Source organism: Pseudophryne corroboree, chromosome 6, assembly GCF_028390025.1.
Source record: "Pseudophryne corroboree isolate aPseCor3 chromosome 6, aPseCor3.hap2, whole genome shotgun sequence".
Taxonomy (NCBI): Eukaryota; Metazoa; Chordata; class Amphibia; order Anura; family Myobatrachidae; genus Pseudophryne; species Pseudophryne corroboree.
The window spans coordinates 177,005,657-177,017,822 of NC_086449.1; the positions used below are offsets into that span (position 1 = coordinate 177,005,657).

At 40.5% G+C, this 12,166-nt stretch overlaps 1 protein-coding gene across 2 annotated transcripts in view; it reads left to right on the plus strand.

Annotated features, from left to right (window-relative positions):
* Window positions 1-12,166, plus strand: part of UNC5D (unc-5 netrin receptor D) — an 866,621-nt gene that overhangs the window by 694,581 nt on the left and 159,874 nt on the right. For both annotated transcript variants that reach the window (XM_063932131.1, XM_063932130.1), the window contains one exon: window positions 9,472-9,849. In XM_063932131.1, coding sequence (XP_063788201.1) covers window positions 9,472-9,849 — 378 coding nt within the window. The remainder of the gene's footprint in view (window positions 1-9,471; window positions 9,850-12,166) is intronic.

Sequence of the window (12,166 nt, forward strand, 5' to 3'; positions counted from 1 at the left end):
GTCACAGTGGTGGTGTCCTCTGCTGCCATATATCCAGTGTTACTGCCGTATAATTCCTGTGATACTGGCGTATAATTCCCGTGATATTGCCGTATAATTCCAGTGATATTGCTGTATAATTCCCGTGATACTGGCGTATAATTCCTATGATATTGCCATATAACTCCAGTGATATTGCCATATAATTCTCGGATTACTGGCATATAATTCCTGTGATATTGCCGTATAATACTCTGAATACTGGCGTATAATTCTGGTGACATTGCCATATAATTCTCGGAATACTGACGTATAATTCCTTTGATACTGGCAGATAATTCCTGTGATATTGCCGTATAATTATCGGAATACTGGCATATAATTCCTATGATATTACTGTAAAATTCCTGTGATATTGCCGTATAATTCCAGTTATCCTGCCGTATAATTCCATATACAGTAAGTCCATATAATTCCGTATAAATACAGTCCAGTGGTGCTGCCATATAAGTTCAGTGGTGCTGTCCTGTGCTGTATATTATTTACTCCAAATAAAGGGGAAATTAATATTTAATCCAAATAATTTTTACAGGGTTTGCCCTATGAGGTTTAGGGGTACGCTCTCTTGTGACGCATATTGTGTTATAAACTCTAGAAAAATAATGGAGAACAAACATTTGGAGGATAAAATAGGGAAAGATCAAGAACCACTTCCTCTTATTGCTGAAGCTGCTGCCACTAGCCATGACATAGACGATGAAATGCCATCAACGTCGTCTGCCAAGGCCGATACCCATTGTGATAGTAGAGGGCATGTAAAATCTAAAAAGCCAAAGTTCAGTAAAAAGACCCCAAAAATAAATTTAAATGGTCTGAGGAGAAACGTAAACTTGCCATTATGCCATTTACGACACAGAGTGGCAAGGAACGGCTGAGGCCCTGGCCTATGTTCATGACTAGTGTTTCAGCTTCACATGACAATGGAAGCCCTCATAACTGAGGCCATGACACTTATGTTGGTGTTAAACATGCGTCCGGTATCCGCGTATTGTGTCCTTGGTACCAAATCCCATCTAGATTCCACTTCACTAGGCAGGCGATAGCGAGATTTTGCCATTTAATTCCAGTGATTTGGACCTATAATTGCAGTGATCTTGCCAATTAATTCCAGTGATTTGGAGCGTGCTGGACATGCTGTCAGTGGACTGAACAATTGTGGCCCACTCTCGACATTCAGCTACTGCGTGACACTACTAGATGGGCCAGGTGGTTGTGTCGCTTAGCTTAGTCATACAGCAACCTCGGTGCACCTTTTTTCCTTCTTTGCAACATGTGCTGTTTGGGGCCTTTTTTTTTAATATCTGCCCTCCTGTCTGCCACTGCAGTGCCACGCCTAGATTGGCCAATTGTTTGTGTCGCTTGGCTTAGTCATACAAATACCTCATTGCAATTCTTTTTCTTCTTTGTATGATGTGCTGTTTGGGGCCTTTTTTTTATATATCTGCCTTCCTGTCTGACACTGCAGTGCCACTCCTAGATGGGCCAGGTGTTTGTGTTGTCCACTTGTGTCGCTTAGCTTAGTTATCCAGCAACCTCTGTGCAACCTTTTGGCCTAAAAACAATATTGTGAGGTGTGAGGTGTTCAGAATAGACTGGAAATGAGTGGAAATGATTGTTATTGAGGTTGATAATACCGTAGGAGAAAAATTACCCCCAAATTCTGTGATTTTAGCTGTTTTTATGTTTTTTTCAAAATTCATCCAGATCAAAAACCAAAACCAAAAAACGAAAGTGGAATTAGAACCAAAACACAAAACACGAAAAGTGCCAGCCGCACATCTCTACCTGAAAAGGTTAAAGAACCTCAGTATGTAAAGCTTGGAGCAGAGAAGGGAGCAAGGTAACATCATAGAAGCTTTCAGATATATAGCGATTTTAAAAAGATACTGGAGGAAATAGTTATGTGGAGGAACGTAAGTATTATAACATGGAGCAGCTGTATGGGACATCTGAGGAAGATTACTTAACTGAAATGTTAAATAAATAATATATAATATGATATATTGTGAATTAATGATTAAATGTTAAAACTTAACTTTTATTTCTATACCAATCTAAAATAGAGAGGAGAGAAGAATGTTCACACACATTGCATGTCAGACACTATCATAAGTATCATATGAGTTCAATGAACATCCCCTTCTCCCAATGTAAGATCCCAAAATAAACAATTAATTTATAATAATCAATAATTAATAATCGTTATTAATAAATCATCAATTTTTAACAAATCATTACGTTAATATTGATGTACAATCTCGGCATATAACATCATGGCGTTCGTACTCATGTACAATCTCGGCATAGAGCTATTGTATCATTAGGGCTAATTATCCTAATACAGACGCGCTCATCTTGTAAATGTGTGTACATTACACCACTTATTTAGAAGTGAACAAGCGTGGATATACTTCTAGTTCTAATCCACTCCTTGGTTATTATTTGCATGAGAGCCGTCAAATCCACTGGCTCTACAGAATTCCCAAACACACATTAAGTATGAAATGAAAAATCATATATCAAATAATTGCACATAAACCGTTTTTGGAATTCCATAATTGCAAATTTGGTTTCCAATCACTATTCACTCCTTTTGTTCACACAAAGGCCATCAATTCCACTGGCTCAACAGTATTCCTAACCATATGCTCAGTATAATCAAGCCTATTGACAATTTGCAAACTGTTGTACGTAGGATATCTTACTATAATTACAGGCAATAACCATATGTTGATATTTTGTCTAACTAATAAGAATTTAAATATATATATATATATATATATATATATGCCTGTAGTTGTTTTTTTCTTTTTTCTTTTTTTCTTTTTTTGCCTCAATGAAGTTGGACAACAGAGTACACTCGGCCTCACAATCTGACAAAGGCAATTAACCCTTTGATCTATAATACATAACACTAGAACATTTCAACGACCCATTAGGTTGTACATTATCATCAGATCACAATTGTTTATAACCTTATCCACTAAAAATAAGGCATCACAACCCATAGATTATCACATATAAGATCGTATGTCCGGACTTTGTCACATACAGTATACGGTGAGGGACAAAATGTCTCCTTATCATTCACCGTTATGCTGATATGATCAATCTGTAAGGCCTTGAATGATCTAAAACAATGGGTGCACCCTTATTAGACAATTTGTTTTGAGGCCTCAAACTTTAATTTCATTACATAGATTGAATCAATCATCTCTATATATAAAAAATTGAAAAAAAGAAAAGAGCAAGTACAATCCAATGTACAGATACCCCCATCTGCTGCCCAACCTCTTCAATGAGCGGAAGAAGGGTGAGAGTAGGGGTACTGATGAATTGATGGAAAAATAGCAACAATATCTCCTAATGTCTCCGTATCTGGTGTTAGAGCAGACCTGTTGCTTCCAGCATTGCAGGACTTGCAATGCGCCACGGAGACCAGTGAGATATCTGTGAAATGTGAACAAGAGGAGAGGAAAGGGAAGGAGAGAGTGTGGATATAATCCGTTTTTTTATGGTTTCTCCATGGCTTATTAAATATAAAGGTGTACTCTTCATGCAAAAATTATATGATAGGAGGGTTATTGAGCTGGATACGTGTCTCACACAGCTCCCTACAGCTAAACTGCTGCTATCAATTTAATATTGTTCATATTGTATCTCTTCAAAATTCAAGTTGATACAGTTGGTACTTAAATGAATTTCAACAAAACTCCAGTTAGTTCAAAACAGAGATAATTCCAAAAAGAGTTGTCTTTAAATTTGTATAATTTGAGAGTTGATCAGTCAGATAGAAAAACAGTCACTGCATGATTGTATAGGGAGTGTATGTTATACCGCACCTTGCGGTTTGATTGAAATCTTTAAGTTCCTCCGCAGTGTAATAACATACTTCTGAAGTTGAGGTCTCTTACACCTCAGAATGATACAATTAACTGTTCGATTGAGAAAGGACTATAAATACCTCTTCTATTTATAACAGCAAATATTTGTATATAATTACCGCACATGACCGTGGAGTCACTGACGCCGTGTACCTTCTCCCTTAAATCCGTTCCTGCAGTGACTTTCTTGCTGGCTCCTTATTTGAGCTGTGATCTGATGTCCTCTCCTATCGATGCGTCTGTACAGGGTTTTCAAAAAAGCCTCTCACCATAATGTTTTGCCGGATCCGGTAAAACATTATGGTGAGAGGCTTTTTTGAAAACCCTGTACAGACGCATCGATAGGAGAGGACATCAGATCACAGCTCAAATAAGGAGCCAGCAAGAAAGTCACTGCAGGAACGGATTTAAGGGAGAAGGTACACGGCGTCAGTGACTCCACGGTCATGTGCGGTAATTATATACAAATATTTGCTGTTATAAATAGAAGAGGTATTTATAGTCCTTTCTCAATCGAACAGTTAATTGTATCATTCTGAGGTGTAAGAGACCTCAACTTCAGAAGTATGTTATTACACTGCGGAGGAACTTAAAGATTTCAATCAAACCGCAAGGTGCGGTATAACATACACTCCCTATACAATCATGCAGTGACTGTTTTTCTATCTGACTGATCAACTCTCAAATTATACAAATTTAAAGACAACTCTTTTTGGAATTATCTCTGTTTTGAACTAACTGGAGTTTTGTTGAAATTCATTTAAGTACCAACTGTATCAACTTGAATTTTGAAGAGATACAATATGAACAATATTAAATTGATAGCAGCAGTTTAGCTGTAGGGAGCTGTGTGAGACACGTATCCAGCTCAATAACCCTCCTATCATATAATTTTTGCATGAAGAGTACACCTTTATATTTAATAAGCCATGGAGAAACCATAAAAAAACGGATTATATCCACACTCTCTCCTTCCCTTTCCTCTCCTCTTGTTCACATTTCACAGATATCTCACTGGTCTCCGTGGCGCATTGCAAGTCCTGCAATGCTGGAAGCAACAGGTCTGCTCTAACACCAGATACGGAGACATTAGGAGATATTGTTGCTATTTTTCCATCAATTCATCAGTACCCCTACTCTCACCCTTCTTCCGCTCATTGAAGAGGTTGGGCAGCAGATGGGGGTATCTGTACATTGGATTGTACTTGCTCTTTTCTTTTTTTCAATTTTTTATATATAGAGATGATTGATTCAATCTATGTAATGAAATTAAAGTTTGAGGCCTCAAAACAAATTGTCTAATAAGGGTGCACCCATTGTTTTAGATCATTCAAGGCCTTACAGATTGATCATATCAGCATAACGGTGAATGATAAGGAGACATTTTGTCCCTCACCGTATACTGTATGTGACAAAGTCCGGACATACGATCTTATATGTGATAATCTATGGGTTGTGATGCCTTATTTTTAGTGGATAAGGTTATAAACAATTGTGATCTGATGATAATGTACAACCTAATGGGTCGTTGAAATGTTCTAGTGTTATGTATTATAGATCAAAGGGTTAATTGCCTTTGTCAGATTGTGAGGCCGAGTGTACTCTGTTGTCCAACTTCATTGAGGCAAAAAAAGAAAAAAAGAAAAAAGAAAAAAACAACTACAGGCATATATATATATATATATATATTTAAATTCTTATTAGTTAGACAAAATATCAACATATGGTTATTGCCTGTAATTATAGTAAGATATCCTACGTACAACAGTTTGCAAATTGTCAATAGGCTTGATTATACTGAGCATATGGTTAGGAATACTGTTGAGCCAGTGGAATTGATGGCCTTTGTGTGAACAAAAGGAGTGAATAGTGATTGGAAACCAAATTTGCAATTATGGAATTCCAAAAACGGTTTATGTGCAATTATTTGATATGTGATTTTTCATTTCATACTTAATGTGTGTTTGGGAATTCTGTAGAGCCAGTGGATTTGACGGCTCTCATGCAAATAATAACCAAGGAGTGGATTAGAACTAGAAGTATATCCACGCTTGTTCACTTCTAAATAAGTGGTGTAATGTACACACATTTACAAGATGAGTGCGTCTGTATTAGGATAATTAGCCCTAATGATACAATAGCTCTATGCCGAGATTGTACATGAGTACGAACGCCATGATGTTATATGCCGAGATTGTACATCAATATTAACGTAATGATTTGTTAAAAATTGATGATTTATTAATAACGATTATTAATTATTGATTATTATAAATTAATTGTTTATTTTGGGATCTTACATTGGGAGAAGGGGATGTTCATTGAACTCATATGATACTTATGATAGTGTCTGACATGCAATGTGTGTGAACATTCTTCTCTCCTCTCTATTTTAGATTGGTATAGAAATAAAAGTTAAGTTTTAACATTTAATCATTAATTCACAATATATCATATTATATATTATTTATTTATTATTTCAAAAGAGTGCTCCAAAAAAGGAATTTTCTTTGAGGCTAGTCCTCACAATAGTTCTGATCATGAGTTTTCTCATAATTCCAGGAGCACCTCCAGCCTGTTTATGATTTTGGTATGATTATCTTTGATATTGATTGTAGCTGGTTATTAATATATAAAAATATTTAATAAGATGTTCGATATCCAGTGCAGGATAACCCTTTCAGCTTTCTTCTTTTAACTGAAATGTTAGTAGATGGATGGAACAGACTTCTAACAGAGGTGATAGCGGCTAATACTGCTCACGCCACCCCACACCCCTTTTCAGAGTGCAAGGAGGCATGGCCATGCCCAGGGCCGGTGCTAGGGTGTTCGGCGCCCTCCTGCAAACTATCAATTTTGCGCCTTTCTACAAATAGCGATCTCATCGTCAGAGCTGTAACTAGACATTTTTGTGCCCTCCCCCCAAGATCTAAAACATGGACAGTTTGTGTCTCCATTATTCAAAATTACGCCATACAGTAGTATCACTTATACACACCAGGTAGAGCCCCTTATATACATGCCACTTCCCCCCAGCACACATCACTATGGGCCCCTCTTCTCCAGCACACATTAATATGACACCTGCCCTTACCAGCACACATTGTATGCCACTCTGACACGACTCTGCAGCACATACACACACTCTCCCCAGCACACATTAATGACACCCCCCCAGCACACATTAACTACAACACCCTCCCAGCACACATTAATTACACCCTCTCCTCAGCACACATTAACTACACCCCCCAGACAAATTAATGACACCCCCATCACAAATTAATGACACCCCCCTCCCCAGCACACATTAATTACACCCCCCTCCTCAGCATACATTAATGACACCCCCCAGCACAAATTAATGACACCCCCAGCACAAATTAATGACACCCCCCCTCCCCAGTACACATTAACTACACCCCTCTCCCCAGCACACATTAACGACAACCCCCTCCCCAGTACACATTAATGACACCGCCCCTCCCCAGTACACATTAATGACACCGCCCCTCCCCAGTACACATTAATGACACCCCCCCTCCCCAGTATACATCAAAGACATCCCCCAGTACACATTAATGATTACCCCCCTCCCCAGTACACATGAATGACACCCCCCTCCCCATTACATATCAATGACACCCCCCAATACACATTAATGATTCCCCCCAATACACATTAATGACACCCCCCCTCCCCAGTACACATCAATGACACCCCCAGTACACATCAATGACACCACCAGTACACATCAATGACACCCCCCAGCACACATTAATGATTCCCCCAATACACATTAATGACACCCCCCAGTACACATCAATGACATTCCCCAGCACACATTAATTACACCCCCCTTCCCCAGCACACATTAACGACACCCCCCAGCACAAATGAGTGACACCCCCCCAGTACACAGCAATGACACCCCCAATACACATTGACACCCCCCTTCCCAGTACTCATCAATGATTACCCCCCTCCCCAGTACACATTAATGACACCCCCCTCCCCAGTACACATCAATGACATCCCCCCCAGTACATATCAATGACACCCCCCCTACCCCAGTACACATTAATTACACACACAAACACCCCCAGCACTTGTTAATCTGCAACAGTATTTATTTACCTCAGTCTATGCTCCTCTGTGTGGCTGCTGCTCTTCGAAGTTCTCATGTTTGCTGGCTCCTCTGATGCACGTGACTTCCTGCCTCCTCCACTGATGGGGGAGGGGGGTAGACGGTGCAGAAGACTGCTGTGTCTTCAGACAGAGTCACAGGGGAGGGAGCAGCGACGCTGCTGCCTGTCTTCCTGCAGGAGTCTGGACATGTGCAGCGGGAGGAGAGGGGAGAGGGGAGGTTCCTGGCACAGGATATCAGCTTAGCTGTTCATCCTACCGGCGCTGCTGCTGCCTGTCAGTGTGACAGGCGCAGGCTGCAGCAGCCGGCAGTAACACTAACACTGCCCATTACCAAGAGCGAGGTAGCAGAGCGGGGAGAGCGCCTCTCCAGCCCAGCGCCTCCCTGCTTTGCAGACCTTGCTGAGCGGCCAGCGCCGGCCCTGGCCACGCCTCATGTGATCATGGCCACATCCCCCGAATAGTACTGGGCCCGGCCCAGCTCTCAACGGCCAAGTACTTAGAGTTAGCAATGACACCAGTAGGGTATATAATATACTGCATTCACTTTAATCTACTGTATAGCAGAATATTAACGCTTGGAACGTTCCATGCGTAGCACCCCTCACTTACCTTCTGCTCTATCTTCCCAGTAATATTCGGGGAGATGGAGCATATGTATAAGATGGCAAAGGCTGTGGCACAGAGTCTTTACTAAAACTGTGGAGTGTCATTATTCCAGAGATATCTGTTGAAAGTGGAGTGCATGATTAAAATGTCAACATATTCATAATGTTGACATTTACCACGTCAAAACCATAATGTAAACATCGTTTTTTTGCTCATTTTAGCCAAACAGTAACTCAAACAACGGTATGGTACGGTGTTGATATGTTACATTTTAGCCATGTTAACATTATTGAAGATCAACATTTGGTCGACATTAGGTCGACCAAAAGTCCATGCCGGCATTCTGTCAACATTCAGAACCTGTTGACAATCTGCTGTCAACATTCTGAATGTGAGAGCAGTCTGGTTTAACCCAAGCATAACGTCACCATTCTGAAATGTGTATAAAATATAGATAGATGCACCATAATCGAGAAGACATGGCTTCATGTATAAGTGCATTGCATAGCAAAACTTCATTAACTTGGAAACACATGAGTGCACAGTCTGTAATTCCCATAGCACTTAGGTGGTTGCTATCACATAGGATTTAATAGTATGGGATATACAGAAAATCCTTATACTGGAGGATTTACAAATTTAAGAACTATATGCTTCATAAGCTCGTGTTGTTTCTGGATTTACAAATTTAATAAGGTTTTACTCTATGCTGTCAAACACCACCTATACATGTATTTTTCATTTGCATTGTTTAATGTGCTTGGCAAATTAGAGATTGTCCTTTGTCTTTCAGGTAATTCCCTTTTATTGAACTCATCTCTTCAACCTGACTTAACAGTGAGCAGAACCTACAGTGGTCCGATTTGTTTCCAGGACCCAATGGACAAAGAGCTAATGACTGAGTCTTCAATATTTAACCCTCTAACAGACATCAAGGTCAAGGTGCAAAGTTCTTTTATGGTGTCACTGGGTGTGACGGAGAGGCCAGAATTCCACGGGAAGATGCTTTCAGGGACTTTTCCACATGGGAATAACAGGTGCTTTGGTACCTTACATAGCCGGAATAAAACTCCCTACATTCAGAACCTGTCATCTATTTCATCCAAGCCAGAAATGAGAGTATGTGGGCTTTTTGGCCATCAAGGAGGTCGATTGGTGATGCCTAATACAGGTATGTTTCTTTGTTATTGTGTATTATATAAATATATTTTGCTAGTAAAATGCCAAAATGGAATATATTCATTATAGTCTTGCACTTAGCCAGTTAAAAGATGGGGATTTTGTAAATACAAAATGTACCATACATACTGCAGCTGATTGTTTATACCCACTTATAGGGCCTGATTCATGTTTATAAGTGAAGCAAAAAAGCAAGCAACTGGGCAAAACCATGGGGGTAATTCCAAGTTGATCGCAGCAGGATTTTTGATAGCAATTGGGCAAAACCATGTGCACTGCAGGGGAGGCAGATATAACATGTGCAGAAAGAGTTAGATTTGGGTGGGTTATTTTATTTCTGTGCAGGGTAAATACTGGCTGCTTTATTTTTACACTGCAAATTAGATTGCAGATTGAACACACCCCACCCAAATCTTACTCTCTCTGCACGTTATATCTGCCTATCCTGCAGTGCACATGGTTTTGCCCAATTGCTATCAAAAATCCTGCTGCGATCAACTTGGAATTACCTCCCATGTGCACTGCTGGTAAGGCAGAAGTAACGTGCAGAGAGATTTAGATTTGGGTGGGGTGTTCAAACTTAAATCTAAATTGCAGTGTAAAAATAAAGCTGTCTAACATTTGTGGGTCACATGCAAAAGCAGCCAGTATTTACCCTACACAGAAAAAATATAAATGTATTTGCTCCCCATGCATAGCAACATGGTTTGTTCCAGACATAAAGGGGGTGATTCAGAGTTGATGTAGATGTCCTAAATTTAGCACATCTACGATCAGTCACACTGACATGCGGGGGGACGCCCAGCACAGGGCTAGTCTGCCCCGCATGTCTGGCTCTGCCCCCCCTCGCACAAGTACAAAAGCATTGCACAGCTGCGATGCTTTTGGTCTTGACGAGTAGCTCTGTACCAGCGCAACTCCTACTCGTCGCTGCCCGGGTCGCAGCGGCCGCGGCCCGCCCCCCCCCCCCCCAGTGGTCCGGGCACGCCTGTGTTGCCCGGACTACGCCCCCTAAACGGCGGCCAAACGCCGCCGATCCGTCCCCTCTCACACAGCGACCACCTCTGCCTGTCGATCAGGCAGAGGCAATCGCTTGCTAAAGACAGCCATTGGCTTTCTGGCATGCACCAGCGCACTGCGGCGCCGGTGCATGCGCAGTTCAGGCCCGATCGTGGCTGTGCGAAAACGCACAGCAGCGATCAGGTCTGAATGACCCCCAAAGTTATTTGCTTTTTTTGACTTACTTACAAACATGAATCAGACCCATAATGCAAAGACACTGTTGTTATAACATACTGTAGCGCCGGATTCAGAGGTGGCTGCAAATGCCATCATGATCCCATATGCACTGAATGCACGAAAATATGCAGGTGCAGGGATTTTCTTGAGACCCCACTAGTGTTGTCTCAGATTCACCGCTTGTGAACAACGATGCAACCTTCTGATGTACATCGGTCGGCCATCCAGCTTCTGAGTAACCCTCTGTTACTGCCCACAAACACTCAGTGTCAAACACTTTACAAATAAATCATTGCTACGACCATCGCCACACAACACTGCACATGCACTATGCGACTGAAACATATGTAGTGCCAAGAAATCAATACACGTGGCATCTAATGTAGCATCATTGTCAAATAGTGGTCACAAGGCATTCCCAACAATACAGTCACTTTGTCATAATACAGGTTGAGTATCCCTTATCCAAAATGCTTGGGACCAGAGGTATTTTGGATATCGGATTTTTCTGTATTTTGGAATAATTGCATACCATAATGAGATATCATGGTGATGGGACCCAAGTCTAAGCACAGAATGCATTTATGTTACATATACACCTTATACACACAGCCTGATGGTAATTTAATACAATATTTTAATAACTTTGTGTATTAAACAAAGTTTGAGTACATTGAGCCATCAGATAACAAAGATTTCACTATCTCACTCTCACTCAAAAAAATCCGTATTTTGGAATATTCCGTATTTCGGAATATTTGGATATGGGATACTCAACCTGTATATGGAAGTATTGTGACTTAAAATAATACATGTATTCTACTGAGCAAGTTGACACTTGACAGAACAGGTGTGAGCAGCGACACCTGTTACATAAATAAGTTAGGGTTTGTTAGGTGCAGCTTCTTGTTTATCAGCCACAACGGTGAATAATTTACAAGCAATGTTACAGGGTTTGTTTCTGAAAATAGACACCAATGTATATAAATGAAGTTATGAACACATATACAAGTATTACTCAGTAATCTTGCTTTACTCGTGAGCAGACAACCAACTTTGAGAGGCCATTT